Source organism: Leucopleurus acutus (assembly GCF_964270905.1).
Source record: "Leucopleurus acutus genome assembly, chromosome: 3".
NCBI classification, from domain to species: domain Eukaryota; kingdom Metazoa; phylum Chordata; class Mammalia; order Artiodactyla; family Delphinidae; genus Leucopleurus; species Leucopleurus acutus.
The window spans coordinates 78441089-78461433 of record NC_139145.1 but is presented as its reverse complement, the minus strand read 5'-3'; the positions used below and the strand labels follow the sequence as shown (position 1 = coordinate 78461433).

General features: G+C 34.0%; 1 protein-coding gene across 1 annotated transcript in view; it reads right to left on the bottom strand.

Annotated features, from left to right (window-relative positions):
• Nucleotides 1–20345, bottom strand: part of DTWD2 (DTW domain containing 2) — an 88329-nt gene that overhangs the window by 51667 nt on the left and 16317 nt on the right. Inside the window, exons 2-4 of the mRNA XM_082835904.1 lie at nucleotides 9177–9267; nucleotides 5089–5183; nucleotides 2130–2322 (exon numbers count right to left, since the gene is read on the bottom strand). Of these exons, the coding sequence (XP_082692030.1) occupies nucleotides 2130–2322; nucleotides 5089–5183; nucleotides 9177–9267 (379 nt within the window). The remainder of the gene's footprint in view (nucleotides 1–2129; nucleotides 2323–5088; nucleotides 5184–9176; nucleotides 9268–20345) is intronic.

Below are 20345 nucleotides of genomic sequence, written 5' to 3'. Positions count from 1 at the left end.
TAGAGCCCGCACTCTGCAACAAGAGAAGCCACTGCAATGAGAAGCCTGCACACTGCAACAAAGAGTACCCCCCGCTCACCGCAATTAGAAAAAGCCCGTGTGCAGCAATGAAGACCCAACACAGCCAAACATAAATAAATAAAATAAATTTAAAAAGAAGAAAATGTAGGAATAACTTCATTAAAAACACACAAATAGAAGCTTTCCATATATCTTTTTCAATATAAAATAGCCCGGGCATGCCAAAAATAACAGCATAAAGTAAAACCACAATAACAAACTAAAAAAATGTAAACACTTTCATTGTTAAATAGAGAAGGTAAATTTTTTATATTCATAGAACATGCACAAAAATTTGCCATGTATTTACCCTGATAAAAATCATAAAATTATTCACAATATTGTTGGCAATGTTATTTTATCATGATCCAACAAAATAAAAATAAAAATAGCTACAAAAATGTTATAACACTTGAGAATTAAGAACTCTGATAATCCATGGGTAGAAAGAAATCAAAACAAATTACAAATTATATCAATGGTATAGATACAAAAACACATCAATCCAAAACTATAGGATACAATGACAATTATACTAAGAAGAAACATTACAGTCTTCTTTCCCTTTATTATTAAAGAAGAAACTCACTAATCTTAATAAAGGAACATAGTACTTATAGCACAAATCTTACAATCAGAAAAAATAATTTAGCTGAAAAAGGTAAAATAAATTGATCAAGCTAAAAGTTCAAATTGATGAAGTAAGAATAAAGTTTAATAGCCATTAAAACGATCTAAAGGCTAATACTTCTAAAAGCTCAATAAACAAGGAAATCCCTCTTGAGTCTGTTCATGGGGGAGAAAAGTGTGTGTGTGTGTGTGTGTGTATGATTAGAAAAAAAAAGGGAAACATCCAGAAGAAATTAAAATAAGTACTTAAGAATATATAGGTATATGGCAAATAATCTGTTAACCCAAGGGAAAGGAATAATTCCCTAGAAAAGATAAACTATTAAAAAATGAAGCAAATAGAAGTAGAAAGCTTGAATAATTTTCATGAAAGAGTTTGAAAGAAGGGTTTTAAAGTTACCATTTTAAAGAGACCAGTACCAGGTGGCTTCACCATAGAGCTCCATGTAATTTTTAAGGAGCAAAACTATTATTTTTTTTTCTTCATTCACAATTTTTATTTCTTGCAGTGAACTTTTTATATCTTCAAAGTCAATTTGTCTTTAAAAAAATTAATACTTCTTATTCATGGTACAATCCATCCCCCCTCCCCCAAGGAAAACAAATTCAGGGACGGAGTCATTTGGGGGAAGTTGAAATAGGTACTATAGATTCTTGACAAAGGCTTCCCAGCCCACCGTCCTGTACATATACAACAAAATGGCAGCACCTCAAGTTCACCTAAATGAAGTTAGGTTAACTATTATTTAAACTATTCCAAGCCACAGAAAAATATTAAAATCACTCCTATTTATTTGGTGAAGCTACCATTATCTTAGTACCCAAATATTATAATAAAAGTACGTAAGACATATAAATTATAATTTAAAGCCATTAAATAAAATATAAGCTTCTGTAATATATCAAAAGGGTAGTACAATATGACCCAGTAGAGTTCATTCTAATAATACAAGAACAGTCCCACATTAGGAAATGTATCATCATCAATTACATCAACAAACTGAAGGATAAACCATATGATTATAATCATGAATGACAAAAAAAAGTATTTCATAAAAACTCAGTCATGCCTAATAAGAACAAAGTAATTTAGTATTCCAAAAATATTTAAACATAACACTTCTTAACAAAAACATTAATACACATAGAAATAAATAATCCTTACACTGCTCTGATTAAATGTCTGAGAAACTTTTAATACAGCTAAATACCTAAACTATAGTGAAATTTGATGGTAGGAACTGACAAAGAAGGACAAATTTGAAATTTTCTGCTTACATATAAAACACACACAAGCATATACATACCTCTGTACATACATTCGCATATCTAAACACCATCAAATTCATATATAAACGCATATGTGTGTCCTCTCACAGAAGATATATACATGTATAACCATACATTTGTATTTACTCTATGTTAAAATACTAGTTTACCTGTTTAGGCAGTCGGAACAAGGAATTCTTGTAGAAAATGTCCTTAGCCTGGCTCCATGTACCATCGATGATGATGATTGTGGAAGGATAAATAGGAGAATCTAATATAAATTCTTCCAAATTAGCAGCTTCAGCCCCTGGATATAATATTAATGTATCAGACTTCCGACAAACAGTTGAAAGTTCAGGATCTCTAAAAGTTTAAAATAAAAGTCTTTATTAGCCTGGCGGGGGGGGTGGAGTTTTATTATTCTTATTGAACTTCATTCAAAAATACATGTCAAAGCATTTTGTCACTAGAGATATAATAAAGAATGACACAGCCTCTGTCTGCAAGCAACAAAAACTTCAGGGGGAAGGAGACAAGTTAAAAGTCAATTAAAGACAATAAATGGTATAATCTTCAAACTATAATAATAAGTAGCATCTACAAAAATATACAGCCAATACCATATCTAACAACGTCCTTTTAGATTGGTATCAAGGTAAAGATAGGGGCTTTTGCCACTCATAATACACATTGTACTGAAGGTCCCAGTTACTACAATAAGGCAAGAAAAAGAAATAAGAGGCATAAACATCAGAAAGGAAGAAATATAAATGACCCTATCTGCAGATAATCCTACTTACATTGAAAGTTCTAGGGAATCTACAAAACAATTTCTACAACTAACAAATACATTTAGAAAGTCATAGTATACAGGGTTAATATACAAAGCCCAACTGTTTTCTTATATACTAGTGGCAAAAAACTGAAAATAAGTATTTTTAAATTCCATTTACAAAGGATACTAAAAGTAATAAGTCTCTTAATCATTCCCCCATGGTTACATCACATACTCTAACAAAAAACTAAATCAATCATTCAGGACTTCCCTGGTGGTGCAGTGGTTAAGAATCCACCTGCCACTGCAGGGGACATGGGTTCGAGCCCTGGTCAGGGAAGATCCCACATGCTGTGGAGAACTAAGCCTGTGCGCCACAACTACTGAGCCTGCGCTCTAGAGCCTGTGAGCCACAACTACTGAGCCCACGTGCCACAACTACTGAAGCCCTCACGCCTAGAGCCTATGCTCCACAACAAGAGAAGCCACTGCAGTGCGAGGCCTGCGCACCTCAACGAAGAGTAGCCCCCACTCGCCACAACTAGAGAAAGCCCACACGCAGCAACAAAGACCCAATGCAGCCAAAAATAAATAAATTAATTAAATAAATTTATAAAAATAAATAAATAAATCATTCAATTACCAGATTAATATTAAATCAATAATCTTAATCAGCTTTAGTTTAAAATCCATATGTGAATAATAATTTACTGAGTAAGCACTATATTTGGTACCATCAAAAATACTGAGCTTAGGGCTTCCCTGGTGGCGCAGTGGCTGAGAGTCCACCTGCCAATGCAGGGGACACGGGTTCGTGCCCCAGTCGGGGAAGATCCCACATGCCGTGGAGCGGCTGGGCCCATGAGCCATGGCCACTGGGCCTGCACGTCCGGAGCCTGTGCTCCGCAACAGGAGAGGCCACACCAGTGAGAGGCCCGAGTACCGCAAAAAAATAAATAAATAAATAAAAATTTTTAAAAAATAATAATACTGAGCTTAATATCATAGGCTCAAAATGGGATAGGCTATTTAGAAAAATATCAAGTTCCTCATCCCCACGCACATCTGTGGAAGGGTTACATAGCCAAATGTCAGGGATGACCCAGATAGTTTCCACTTCTACCACCACAGATGCTCACCATTTTTGCAATAAAATAACCAAGATCCAAGCTGGCAGATTATATATCCACATCTATCCAAGAATTATAGAGAAACTATCATTATAAAGAGCCTCTGTGTGAAAGAAGTGTCACAGTGTAAATTATGTGGTTGCTCCCCATGTGAAGGGCTCTGGATGGTGCTTCCACTCCCAACAAAACGGCAGAGTCTACAACGGCAGCACCAAGCCCAGAGCAAAGCTCACCTCTGGGGGACAAGGCAATGCAAACTGTGCAAAAGAAAAATCTATATGAGAAAAGAATGCCTAACCAATAGTTTCAGAGAAAGGAAAAAAATGATTTTATAAAGTTCTAACATGATGTTTTCATAATATAAAGCTAAAATAATAAAGGAAGGAAAAAGTTTGGTCAATTCCTTGGGCTTGGTGCTGCCACTAGTCTTACTTAGCATTTTCATAGTGAACTGAAAAAGAAATCTAAAAATATATTTAACTGTGTAGATAGGATCAAAGTAATTTGTGAAGGCTCTGAATAGGTAGAAAAGCAACAAATATGCTTCAAAGGTAAGAAACAACTTGTAGAAAAATTTCAATATACATACAGTATATTATATATATTTATAATAATGGGTTCTGTAATACAGTGTAAAATAAGATCCAAGAATATTACAGAACTGTCTGTGAAGATATCAACTAACAAACCGCTGCACATACTGGGCCTCATCAAAAAAAAATATTTTAAACACAACAAGAGAAGGCATTCTATCATTTTTTTAAAATATGGATGTGCCTATAACTGGAACACTAAATATAGTTCTAGTCACTGTACCTTAGGAAAGCCTTCATGGGCTAGAAATGAATATATGTTTATATAAATGTATATCATATATAATTGTAAAAGAAAAAGAAAGAAAAACATTAACTAAATCTAATACAAGTACACTAACATCCTGAAATAAAATATCTTAACAAAAATGAAATAAACAGGAAATATACATGCCTTTTAGGCTCAACATATATACCATGGAATTTAGATAATGCTATAATTTGTTTATTCCCTTTTGGTCTGTTTTTGTTTATGTTTTGCTTATCTTGTATTATTTTGAGAGAGAAGGCAGAAATTAAATTTTTTAACCATTTCCAATGTACCATGTTCTAGGTCTAATAGGTAACTTGAAGGAAACCATTTTTAAAGTAAAAAAAGAATTCATTTAAATTGCCCTAAAAGTTAATTTACCTTTCCTCACTGAAGCGACGACCAATCTTGACTTTACACTTATCTTGGGGGAGACATGCTGCTAGCAGAGGAACTGTCCGCAACACCTTGTTCTCCTGTAATTAAAAAATTAATTAAAATGTAGATTCTAATTAGATAAACACGCTTTTAAAACCTTTTGATGAACATCTGATTCACAGCATTATGTATAATTTTCACAAGTCTTTTACTACAGACCACAGTTTAATAAAAAGAGGTACAGTTTCTCTGACTTATCAGTATTAAATACAAGTGTATATTTTTATTCTATTTGGGTGTATTTACATGTTTACTGATCAAAAAGGATAACATTATTCTAAATAATAAAGATTATGAAAAATGTTAATTTGTGTTTAACTAAATTGAATTCATTTATTCTGACAAACTTTTTATTTCACTAGTAATTACATTTTGTAGTATGTCAACTTGAAGGTAACTGCCTAGATATTTATGCCCCAAAAGCAAGGAAGTGCTCAAAAAAAAACAAAACAATAGGGCATATCAACGGGACACAGAAGCCAATCTTAAAGAGCACCCAATGGAACAACTTGAGCAACAAAATAACAGTATTTGGATTATAACCCAAAGTATAAAATAAATACAGAGTCTAGACTGATATAAATAAATGATTGAATAAATAAATGGGAGAGAAGTGACAAATCTTCCTCATAGAAGAATTCCAAGTAATAAACATAAACTCTCCCCTCTCCAGGAGGTGGAGTTTAATCTCTCCCTCCTACTTGAGTGTAGGCTGGATTTATGGCCTTCCTTCCAAGGAATAAAGTATGGAAAAAGAAAATAATTATAACTTTAGTGTGAAAAAAGCTGGTGACCATTTCTGTAAATTGCATTAACTATCATCATAGATAATGTTCACCATAAATCAGTGGGTTTTTTTCAACGTCCTAACTTCCAACACTAAAAACCACCTTTCTGGTTGCTGCAAGAATTCCATTCTTAATCCTTAGTAAAGTCAGGTGCTTAGCTATTCTGCTTTAGCCTCATACTTTTCTTGATTATTTTGGTCTATAGTGCTCAGTCACTGCCTGGCTCTTCTCCACTGGCCCATCTCGGAATGTCATGCTTGATCAAATAAGTGACAGAGGCCCTCTCTAATCAGTTTACTTACATAGAGCCCAATGTTAGCTTTACCAGTTTATATAATCCTGCATATACATATCCTCACAGTGAATAACTTGTGTCTATAAAAAAGACAATGTACTAAAGGAATATCAAATATTACTTACTTTCCTTTAGGAATATCAGTTATTTAGTAAATACACAAAATAATAAAGTTATATATGAATTTATAAAAGTAATTAAAAATAAATTTATAATTACATTATTTACGTTTAAACAGAAACCAAAAGTATTGTAGTAACAGTATCCAACAACCAAACAGACACATAGATATACCCTCAGGGACATTTTTGTGTTTACCTCTTTCACCCCTGGGTCTTGGAAGTATTGATTAAAATAGCATGTAAAAGGTAAATTTACAGATGCTGAGAGTAGTTAAACTGATCTACCTAATATAAAGTTCAAAAAGGAAACAGAAGAGTCAGAATTTGCTGGGATTTTAACTAAAAAGAACATGTAGCAGGCTGGCACTCTGAGGAAGCCTGAAAACAAGTTGGAGCAGCTCCTATGATGAATGGGACTAGCAGGAGATAGGTGAGAGGGAAGTTTCAGGACATTTTCCAGCGTCTCATACTGTTTTCCTCCCTCCTTACCATCACTATTGAGACTTCGACACATAATTAAATCACTTTCCAAACTTTTGTCAAAGTAACACATGTAAAATAGTCAAATTAAATGGTGCCTAAAGATTTGTAATGTTCCCAGATACACTCCCCAATACTACTTCCTAGAGGCAATCACTTTAACTTTTCTATTTCTTCCAGTAGTTATGTCCATATTTCTATATATGTCTTGCTATTTCTTATCAATTTTAGATATTATCTAAAAACTACCATTTATTATCATAATAGCTAACTTTAACGTATATAATTCTAAGTGCATTTTATATATTATTCATTTACTATGCACCACAAACAAGTAATGAAGTATATTTTTTATTATGTCCATTTCACTAATGACAAAACTGAAGCACAGAGAGGTTAATTATCTTGCCCAGGGTTACAGAGTTTACAGAGCTGTTAAGGATTTAAACTCCTGAGCCTTACTCTTAACTACAGCATTCTATAACTACAGCCACTCGTAATAAATGAAAATTTAGCTTTCTTACAACACTCCTTACCCTTACATCTTCTAATATTTTTAGTTAAATCAATAAACAGTATTTACATCATTAATGCCTACATATACGTAGTTCACAAAACGCCAAGCAATTTAACACAACGTTTCTTTCTTGTATTTTTGTTATTCTTGAGATAACTGTTTTGTTTTTATCCTTAAGTAATTTTCTATATGCATATACCTACTCTTTGAAATGCTCCATCATATCACCTCCATTTCATCCACTCCATCAAGTCTTCTTTTCTCAAAGCTCCCTCCTAGAGCCTATCCAAATGGTTTTCAATCATTTTTTAGGGGAAGTCATCAAATTGGCTTATTCTTTTATTGAAAACAGTATGCTGAGATTAAGCACAAGGCAGCCAAGTATGACTGACTTAGATTAAGATTGTAAAGGTCCTTGGAACTTTAAGGAAAAACAATATGTATGTACTTGTACATACATAAAATACATTTATAGCACACACAATTATGGATGAATCATCTAAACTGTGAATTAACTATGAAGGAAGGAAGGAAGGGAAGGAGGGAGAGAAGGAGGAGAAAGTGGGGGAGGGGGTGTGGAGGACAAGAGAGGAATGAAGAAAAAAGGAACAAATAAGAGATATGAAAACATTAAAACTGCCACAAATCTATGAAAACACCTACATTTTAAAAGCCATCTTATGTCTGGAACCATACAACAATGAAAAGGCCCCATACTATGTACATGGCAAAATGAAAACAGCACTCAACATCAAAAGTCAAGTTTTAGCCACAACTGTTATGGCCGGTAAGCTATCATTTTATGTAAATTTGAGCTGCACCGTGTTGTATGTTTAAACGCAGTAAAATAATGCTAGTGATTAAAGTGTCACAATCCTGACAAAAGCATGTTGTTAACACTGAAAAAAAAAAAAAGGCTGCCCAACAAATGAAATATTTAACAATTTGCAATAAAAGAATAATTGCTTCATCATTTGGAAAAGGAAAGTGACAGATTAATATACTTTAATGTCTTTGTTAAAGTCTTCAAGTGGTATACACCTCAGAAATTTAAGAAAAAATTACTCCTCCTTCAAAAGCCTGGAAGAGTTTTAACTTCAGTTTACAGTAAACCCATTTTTGTACCATGCATCAACTAGTTTGGTATTGATGATAATTTCTGGTTTTCTATGATCTCCTTCGCTCCTCTCTTCATTACTGCAGTTAATCAAGAGTTACTAACATACATACACACTAGCACATGCATAATTCTCACCAACATATGAAATTATTAACTAAAAAGTCTTTCTATACAACACGTACACATATTTTTATATATTTATTTTTATATATACATGTAAAACATACATATTTGTTCTATTCACTTAAAGAAGTAAAAAATTTATTTTACGCATTCATTTTATAACACTAAAATGCTGAGCATTATCTCTGCCCTAACAAGAAAAGACATCAAAGGATAAAGCTATGACCAGAATTTAAAAAGCAATAATTTCTTAGCTCTCTACTCACAAAATCTTTTTTTCTCTACACAAAATTGTTGGAGTTCTAAACTTCTATATATTCAATATTCATTATACAATTCAGTAATGTACTTTCTATGAAATAACACCATTTTATGAAATAACACATTTTTTGTCTGTCTATAAAGCATATGATACTATACTATCATATAATATATAAAAGAAACTTTTTTTTTCCCAAAGAGAGCATTTATCATCAATTTATTTTCAAAAATGCTGAAGAGCTGAAAGGGATGAGTATGTTCATCTGTATGCTTCCTCTTGTATCCTAATGTTCTATCTGAAATTGTGTATTTTATAACATCTTACCTCTGCTGGATGCTGAATTATGTACAAGTGGGTAGAGATGTGTAGAGGATGCACTGGTAGAAACGGACACAAACACACTTTCTGAGGTCGGCTAAAGGGCAGAAAAAAAATGAAAACCTGTATGTTTAAAATAAAATTATATACCAATAACCTAAAATTTGAACATAATCTCACTTCATTATATAGATTTGCTAAAGCTGCATTCTTTAAAATGATACCAAGAATGAATTTAATCAATCATATTTTCAATATGAGAATTTGAAAAAAGACTCAAGTAAATTTTTTACCATCCATATAGATCAAAGTACCTCAAAAAATCTTGCCTTAATTATATTCAATGGAAGAATACTCATAAGTCACCACCATGGTCTTTTTATTCATGAAGAAACACTTCTAATAATTTGCATTCCAAATCAAGAACAGATCTCATGTCAAAGAGAAACCTGGCAATTGATCTAAATCATCTGAAGTTGGAGAGAACAAAATGATGATAAAATATTAGAATATAATTACCACCTAGAAGAGAGTTCTAATCAAACTTAGCCATCAGTCAACATGGAGAGCTTACCAATTGTGAGAAGAAACCCAAACGGGCCACCAAAATATTTTTGGCTAGAATTATATCCACAGAACGCCAGTCTATCCATTTGTTTTCCCTTTTGTTATTGTTTACTTTGTTGTTTTTTTTACTTACTTTTTAGTGCTTTACTACTGTTTCAAAAATACTTATTACAAAATTCAGATGGAATAAAAGGGTATACTTCCCATCTCAGTCCTCCAGCCTGGTGCATTCTCTTCCCTAAGGACAACCAGTGATTAGTTTCTTGTGTGTCCTTCCAAAGGTATTGAAGGAATATACATGGATAGTTTACCATTATATCCTATATTTAATATGTGTGTTTATAATATGAAATTCAACAAACGGCCAGATACAGTATATGATGGAAGTAAATTTCACAATGGATCACTATTATAGGCAGATGTTACATGCCATTACAATAGTACACAAGTGAATGTTATATTAAAGGGAATTCCCAACAGCATACTTACTACTAGAAAACTGATCACTATCAACTGTTTCCTCAATTTTACTTATGTTGAGTTATAGCCTAAGGTAAGAAATACTTATATTAATAAAACACAGTTTGAGTAAATTGGTTCAATTATATCTACCACCTCATTCTACAAGAAACTGTCAAACCTTTGCTCCTGCTGAAGAAATCATCTAGATAATATCTTACGCAAAGGTAGAAATGTATTGTACAACATGACCCCACTTGCCCTCTCCACCAATGAACCCAGAGTGGATGATTAACCAAAGGAAAATCAATATACTTGTTTTCCAGTGATGTCTGAAATGATTCCGTGTGACTACTCAGTCCTACAATGGGTTCCTTCTCAGGAATGTGAGATTTATAGGAATGGAGAGTCTTTCAGCGGTCCCAAGAAGACCACTTAAACATAAGTAAACACCGCAGCAGTGACTGATGGAACTACGTATACTGACAAACAGATCAAGGGCTGCAATTAGAAAGGATTTCCCATTCAATAGGAGGAGGAAGAGAATGAGATACATTAGAATTCTAAAAGTTTAAGTTTCTGATTTTTTTTATAAAGATTTTTTTGATGTGGACCATTTTTTTTAAAGTCTTTATTGAATTTGTTACAACACTGCTTCTGCTTTATGTTCTGGTCCCTTGGCCCCGAGGCACGTGGGATCTTAGCTCCCCAACCAGGGATTGAACCCACAACCCCTGCATTGGAAGGCAAAGTCTCAACCACTGGACTGTCAGGGAAGTCCCTAAGTTTCTGATATTTTTATATGAAACTCTGCATATGACTGCAATGCATGATCAGATGTCAGTAAAATTCTTTTATAAAATGTAATTTAAGATCAGATGAAGCCATTTTTAAAAAATCAGAATTTAACTGGATATCAACTTACATATTTATAAATTATATGATTCTAAGAATATGAAAGAATGCAAAAATGTCATATGTCTTATGCAGGAAGCATCTACATATCAGCAGGGCCAAAGAACTGCAAAATCCAACAAGTAAACAAGCTGAGTGAAAGCTGTAGATTTCTGTGGGTAGCAGAAAACTAGGTAAAATAAACAGTTAAAATAACATCTTTAGTTCATGACATATATAGTAATTATAAAGGTCCTTAGTATGACAGTTAGGATAGTGCAAAGAACTGCTTTAGCTATTGATAGATCTGGGTTTCATGTCTGACCAGAACCTCTGTTCATGGGGGGAAAAAAAGTTACCTGGGATAGTAATTTCTTTACTGGAAGGACATGTTTGATCTTTAGGAAGATTTAGAATTAAATAGTTTGGAGAGTTCTGCTTCCAGGATAACAGGGAAAGTTGCTTCAGAGACCCACACTCCAGTGAAACAAGCAAAACTGACAAATACTGTTTTATAAAACCACCATTTAAAGTCTCTGGAGGGACTTCCCTGGTGGACAAGTGGTAAAGAAGCCGCCTTCCAATGCAGGGGACGTGGGTTCAATCCCTGGTCAGGGAACTAAGACCCCACATGCCACGGGGCAACTAAGCCCACATGCCACAACTACTGAGCTCGTGCGCCTCAACTAGAGGGCCTGTGTGCCACAAACCACAGAGCCCACGCACTCTGGAACCCGCGTGCCACAACTAGAGAAGAGTAAACCCACACGCCACAACTAGAGAGAAGCCCACACACCACAACAAGAGAGAAACCCGCACGCCACAACAAAGAGCCCGCACGCCACAAACAAAAGATTCCACGTGCCTCAACGAAGTTCCCACGTGCTGCAACTAAGACCCAACACAGCCAAAACTAAATAAAATAAATAAATAATAAATAAATCTTTTTTAAAAAAACTTAAAACAATAATGTCTCTGGAAATTGTCCTAAGGGCATATTCAAATGAAGAAACATTATTCAAGAAAATCTATGAAAACTTGGTATTGGGATAGTTTGTGGCATTTGAGCCATAACCCATTTACTACCTTGCCCCAGTTTAGGTTGACAGAAACTCCACTCCAGGTAAGTGTGGCCAAGAGAACAGAGCTTCCTCTCAGCTTTCAATCAAGACTTACCATATGTCACAGAGAAAGGTAGACCATCAGCATCTCTCATCCTTCCAACTCCAAACTGAAGAAAATAAATTCCTGGTGAGTGTGGCCAACAGAGCAGTCTCCCTTCCTCCACCCAACCTCCACTTAAAAAACAGAAGCTTTACTACCGTGCAGTAGGCTGAAAATGCTGGGACCCCAACTGTTCTCACCCCAGTTCACTCGTAGGACAGAAGTTCGACACCAGAAGCAGCAAGTCAGAGGCTACTGACTAGCCCTGTGCCCAGAACAGTGACTCAGAGAATCCACCTTGGAGGAGAGGCAGACTATAAGAGAGCTCTGAAGCTCTCCCTAAAGTAACTGACTTTATTTGAAATGGAGTGTGAGAAGTTCAAGCCTAAGGGTGCTCTCAAAAACAATAACTCTTCTTAATTAAGAGCAACAGCTAAATCATAGGCCAGCTAGTTCGTCAGAAAGAACCATGGAAAGAGACAGCTAAGAAGAACACACATGCAGTCAGAAAAAAACTCAGAGTGGCCTCAAAAACTACCCCTCTCCAAATTTAACTGGATCAGACTGCTGAGCAATTTATTCTCCAGGGCACTGTATCGAAATGATAAAATGATCAACTGATAATTAGTGGAGCCTAATGGACAGGATGCAATACCAAAAGAAGAAGGCAGCTTAAAAGAAAGATGTTGTAAAGAGATACTCAAAGATAATCTACTAAAATCATTGTAATACTGGTGGTGTTTGCACAACTTTGCTAATATTACAGAAAACCTCTAAATTATACACTTTAGTAGGATAAATGCCATGGTCTGTGAATCGTATCTTAATAAAGCTGGTTTTTTAAAAAATATAAAAATGCAATGAAAAAAGAACGTTCAACCTAATTAGTAAGAAAGAGGCATTTTACCACTATTTGACATCATGTTATGTTAAAGTGGGTTTCCTTCTCTACAATGTAAGCTACCTAAGAGCCAAGGACTTGACCTACTTTCTTCACTTTTATATCCCACTACCTAGCATAGTAAGCTATCAATAAATACTGTTGAATACATGAGGGAATACCTTTGCATTCCCTCTTACCTTGACCTTGAAATTCCTTTCTCCTCCTACACAATTTCTTATCCTATCCTTTCATTTTCTTACATATCAAATACTGATCTCTCCTTCACTTCCTCTCTAGTACTAAAGCAATTAGTTTGTATTATAAATGAAATTCAGAGTCTCAGATCTTCCTTTGACATTTTTGTTGTTTCGTTTTCTTTTGGCCACAACGTCCAGCTTGCAGGACCTTAGTCCCCCAACCAGGGATCAAACCTGGGCCCTGGCAGGAAAAGCTCCAAGTCCTAACCACTGGACCACTAGGGAATTCCCTCAGATCTTCCTTTGTTATGATTTGTGATCTTTCTGGTAAGCAATACCATATAGGGAGAAAAAATATTTACTGAAGAAAATATTTACTTAAAAAAAAAACAGCTAAGCACTTTATGTACAAACACTGTTAACTGTGATTTAAGCTAAACCTAATTGTTTTGGTTTATGCTTTAACATGCTCATAAAATATCACTACCCATTTATTTTAAAGCATGTCCCCTTTATTAACCCCCTTATTAATTAATTAAGAATTTTGCTTATTTGTTATTAACAGCAATTTTTCTCATACTTTCCTACTCCACAATTGTCTGCATGTACTATGCTGGTGACTAGCTATCCAAATGTTAAACCATCTCTTACCAAACTAGTGAATAAGTGCAGAGAAATTGCTCTCCTCAATTTAAAATCTTTTTCCAAAAGAATAAAATACCTAGGAATAAACTTAACTAAGGAGGTGAAAGATCTGTATATTGAAAACTACAAGACATTAATGAAAGGAAATGCAGAACACACAAATAAATGGAAAGATATTCTGTACTCGTGGATTGGAAGAATTAACATTTTTTAAATGTCCATACTACCCAAAGCAATCTACAGATTCAATGCAAACCCTATCAAAATTCCAATGACATTTTTCACAGGAATAGGACCAAAATTCCTTAAATTTGTATGGAACCATTAAACCAAACAGCCAAAGCAATCTTGAGAAAGACAAATAAAGCTAGAGGCATCGTGCGCCTTGATTTCAAACTATACTAACAAAGCCCTAGTATTTAAACAGTATTATACTGACATAAAAACAGACATAGATCAACAGGACAGAACACAGAGCCTACAAATATACCCATGCATGTATGGTCAATTAATTACCAACAAAGGAGCCAAGAATATACAATGGGGAAAGGACAGTCTCTTCTAAATGGTGTTAGGAAGGTTGGACATACAGATGAATGAAAATGGACTACTATCTTATACCATACACAAAAATCAATTCAAAATGGTTTAAAGACTTGAGTGTAAGGCTGGAAACCATAAAACTCCTAGAAGAAAATATAGGCAGTAAGCTCCTTGACTTAGGTCTTGGTAATGATTTTTTTAATCTGACACCAAAAGCAAAAGCAAAAGCAGAAATAAACAAGTGCGACTATATCAAACTAAAAAGCTTCTGCACAGAAACAGAAACTATCAACAAAATGAAACGACAACCGACACACTGGGAGAAAATATTTGAAAATCATATATCTCATAAGGGGATATAAAGAACTCATACAACTTAAGAGTAAAAAAAAACAATCCAATTGAAAAATGGGCATAAAATCTGAACAGACATTTTTCTAAAGAAGATATACAGATGGCCAATGGGTACATGTAAAGATGCTCTACATCATTAATCATCAGGGAAATGCAAACCAAAACCACAATGAGATATCACCTCACATCTGTTAGAATGGCTACTGTCAAGGAGAATAGCAATAAATGCTGGAGAAGGTGTGGAGATAAGGGAACCCTCCTACACTGTTGGTGCAAATATAAATTGGTACAGCCACTATGGAAAACAGTATGGAGATTCCTTAAAAAAATAAAAATAGAACCACTATATGATCCAGCAATTCCCCTTCTGGATATTTATCTAAAGAAAATGAAAACATTAAATCAAAAAGATATCTGCATTACCATGTTGAGTGCAGAATTATTTATAATAGCCAAGATATGGAAACAAAGTGTCCATCAGTAGGTGAATGGATAAAGAAATTGTGATATATATGCAATGGAATATTATTCAGCCATAAAAAAAGAATGAAATCTTGCCATTTGTGACAACATGGATGGACCTCCAGGGCATTATGCTAAGTGAAATAAGTCAGACAGAGAAAGATTAATACCATATGATCTCTCTTTATATATGGAATCTTTAAAAAAAACATAACAAAACAAAAAAACCTAAGCTCATAGATACAGAGAAAAGATTGGTGGCTGCCAGAGGCAGGGGATGGAAGGGGGAGAAATGGATGAACTGTTTTTGTATTTTTTAGTTTAAAAAAATTGAACAAAAAAGTAAGTAAAATTTTTAAATAAAAATAAAATATTTTTCCAAAGAAAAAAAAAATCTCCCTACATTCAAACTTAATCCTTGAAGGCTTAAATATTTCAAGTCAATAATGGATTAAATAATTTGTAAATCCAACAAAATTTTATTCAAACATTTACTGTACATCTTAACTATGTACCAGACATTAAGCACTTGGGACAATAAAAGAGAGAAAGATTACTGCCCTTATTGAATGTGTATGTTTTCACTGTGCCAGAAAAAAATTTTTTAAAAGTTCCTTGCTTCCTATGAACTATTATGGATGATAGGAAAAAAACAGATCAGATAACTACACATCGAACCTTATTATTTATCATTATTTATAAATAATGAACATTCATCTTAAAATAAAAATCAAACTACTTTTACAATTTATATAGATCTAAGGAAGAAAATTTAATATCTGAATAAATATCAACAGGTAAATTGGGTATAGGTTTAGGGAATAACTATTAAGATATGTCACTGACAATATCATTGTCTTGCTATGTGATCCTGACTGTATCAGAGGTTTTCAATTTCCTTCTTCATAGAACTAGTAATAAGATACCAAGAAAGTTCTGGTGAATAACTACTGAATCACAGGCAAATGTAATAAAAATGTAATTTTTCAACTAACTTATAACAGAATGACCAAAGTAAGAGCTGAGATTTTTTTCCCTCTTCAACACCTACAACACATTGAAAATGTATTGTAAATACTGTTCTCTATCACTGGGGTTTATCTTCTTTAAAATCTATACAACCAATTAATGTTCATTATATTCTTAACATATAAATGGAATTTTCAAATAATTTCCCTGAACAAATTTTATGAAATAAGCTTTTTCTTCTTTTCTCAATAAGGTTGTAAAAATAAACACGTAGGCTTCCTGTCAGACTAGGACTGACTGGCTTCTGAAGTGAATGCTGTAAAACAGGGGTAATCTGTCACTCTGGGTATGCTATCTTTGACAGCCTGTAGGGAAATAAAATTATATCTGACATATGACTAGAGATGCTAAAACCTACAAAAACATCTTCCAAAAGTTTAATTAATATTTGAAAGTTTAATTAATTTCTAACATAATATTCACTGAAAGCTATTTTTCTCATAGTACTAATAAGGCATACTTTAAAGATTAGTGAATACGGGACTTCCCTGGTGGAGCAGTAGATAAGAATCTGCCTGCCAATGCAGGAGACACGGGTTTGATCCCTGGTCGGGGAAGATCCCACATGCCGCGGAGCAACTAAGCCCACGCGCCACAACTACTGAGCCTGTGCTCTAGAGCCCACATGCCACAACTACTGAGCCCACGTGCTGCAACTGCTGAAGCCCACGCGTCTAGAGCCCGTGCTCCACAATAAGAGAAGCCACTGCAAATATAAACCCACACAATGCAACAAAGAGTAGACACCACTTGCCACAACTAGAGAAAGCCCACACGCAGCAACAAAGACCCAACATAGCCAAAGATAAATAAAATTAAATCTTAAAAAAAAAAAGATCAGTGAATAGATTTACAAGAATCACTATCTTTAAAAGAATTTCTTTTACCCACTAAACAAAAGCAAATGTAGAGCCCAGAAAGATAACGCACCTCAAGTTTTCCAACACTCAACAAAAAATTTTTAGTCCCATAGACTGAAAAAGCAAAGAACAAAGAGTTTCATCACTTTTCAATAGATCAGTTGAATAGATACACTGCATTACACATAAAAATGGCAACAACTTTCTAATTTTAAAACAGACTTTGAAAAACGAAATGCCACAGTGCCCTCTACTGTCACTTTAAAGAAACTTAAATAATCTGTAAAATAAACTCTAGGTTTTACATTTTTGAAACTATATCCAATATAATCAATGAAAGAAGAAACAGCTTTTCCTTATTAATATAATATTATAATAAAATTTCATCTCATAAAGAGAAGCAATCTCAACCATGTCTGATTGCTTCAAGTGTAAAAGAAATGATATTCTCATAACCCCTTAAATCTGTTTTTTATCACTACATTATTTTATTTTATAAATGCCTTCAGGAGTAGAGGAACAATAGACTTAGAAAAAAATCACTGTTATAGGAGAGGAAGTAACTCTCTAAAGATAATAAATATCTTTAAATGAGACATATTGACCTAGGCATGCTTAGAAGTGTGGTGTCCAAAGTGAGTTAAGTAAAATATCCCAACGGGGTGCAAAAAGATAGTATCAATATTATCACTTCTATTTATAATTAAACAACTGATATTTAGTACATAGAATAACACTCCCTCTGTGAGATGGTATATCACATGGTAATGTGTCAGGATATGCAGTATCCTAATAGAAAAGGAGGAGTTTCATAACATGAAGTGTTAACAACAGCACCCACAAAGAAACTATATATACCCACAAAGAGTCTATACTGAAGAAATTCTAATTACATAATCACAAATAAGTATATGGCAGAGCTGTTCCTTTCTTACTGCTACTTCAAACTCTTCATTAGAGTTAATAAATCTAATTAGATGACAATAACTTTAAAAAGTAGCAATTATAAAGATTATTTGAACTATGAAATCACATCTTACTATCAGTAAGTTACTATCATAAACCTTACTGTAAGTATATATTATGTCTCAAAAATACTAAATAATAAGACTAGGACCCCATCACAATTAGCAAAACATTTTTAAATAGTTTATTTCACCATTATCTCTTCCCTTTTATCTATGTTTTTTTATGGTTTAAGAGGCAAGTCATACATTAGTATATGATAAATGTATATTATCATAGATAAATATGTATACCTATTAGAATTACATCCTAAATAGTTTAACCAACTGTGGTATGTATTCAAAATAATTTAGAGATCACTGGCCTAGAGATAAGCTTGTTCCTACTACAAGATCTATAACTAAGAAAAATTTTAGTAAGTGTTATTATATTAAAGAAGCCTTCAGGGCTTCCCTGGTGGCGCAGTGGTTGAGAGTCCGCCTGCCGATGCAGGGGACATGGGTTCATGCCCCGGTCCGGGAAGATCCCACGTGCCGTGGAGCGGCTGGGCCCGTGAGCCATGGCCGCTGAGCCTGCGCGTCCAGAGCCTGTGCTCCGCAACGGGAGAGGCCACAACAGTGAGAGGCCCTTGTACCGCAAAAAAAAAAAAAAAAAAAGAAGCCTTCAGAGGAGCCAGATGCTTGGAAAACAAAAGCCTTGTGTCCAGAGAGATGACTATATACAGCATCTATATAAAGCCCCTACTAGAGCTGCAATGACAAAGTGACAGATCAACTGAGAATCTTGTCATAAAGTAATCATCTACAGTCAGTTATCCTATTATTTACTTTGTCTTCTTATATCGAAATAAAACAAATATAAAAAAATAAACATCTTTCTTAATAGCAAGTTAAGTAAATCACTCTTTGCTCTACAAACTCTTATTTTATACTTTCATAATTTGTCTTAAATATTTATTACATAGACATGTTTTCCCTCACATTCAATTCACTATGAATTCTAGAGGAAACAATTTCTTAATTGTTTTTCTATGACCCAAGCTGTGCCTTTACTGGATAATGAATTAATAATGATTGAATGAACAAAGACTACCCATATGATTCATCAAATTAAGCCTCCAGATCCATGTGCAGCAGAATTCTATGCTCCTTAGCCACTGGTCAACTAAAGGGGACAGCATGAATGGCCATCCTGACAAGCAAGGAGGCAGAGGTTAAATTTTCCCAAGGACCAGCTATACCTCAGTAGAGATATTTTACAAAGAATAGCATAGAATGAAGGGACCATGTTACTAGAAAACATCTTCATTTTCTTTATTCTTTCTTCTCCTTTCCCTTGCCTAAAAGCTGTCTATATTTTAAAATGCAGATTTGGAATACCTGATTTATTAAGGAAATATTCCTCCTAAATTTATATAAAGGTCCATTTCTTCAAAAGAGCAAAAGAGAATTGAGAATCTTCTTTGATATAAGAGAGAAAAATATATAAGGTTTAAGATAGGGTTACTTTACTACATAAGAGAACACAAGAATGCTATGAATAAACCACCGATTTTGATGTCCCTAAAAAAAGTATTTTTCATCAATGGAATATTTATTTGTAGCTGGAAAGTGAGTATTTTAAAAGCCCTAGGATTATAAAATCTCCATCATGAGGCAATTTAATTATGGTGACCTGCAACATTAACATATGCAAAGTTATTTACTTGCCCTTAATCTCTGAATCTAGAAAAACTACCCAAACAGGGAAGAAGATGACTACAAAATAAACCAATTTTGTAAATAATAATAATGATAATTCATGGAGGAGAAAAAGAATGAGGGAGGAGGGAGAAAAAGAGGGGAAGGAAGAGGAGGAAAGAGAAAAAGATAAGAGATGAGAACAAGGAGGAAAGGGAAAGAGGAAGAATTTAACAACTGCACAATTTTGTGCAAATGTGCATATGCTATAGGCACTATGCTAAACACTTTACCTTCATTTAATTCTTACAAAACCTGTCAAACAAAGGTAGTATTATTGCCCTAATTTACAGATGAAGAAACCAAGGCTATGAAAGGTTAAATAACTTTCTCAAGAGAAAACAGAGCTGGGGCTAGAACCCAGTTCTAATTCCAAAGTGTATGCCCTTAATCAATACATTTTGTTGATTCCA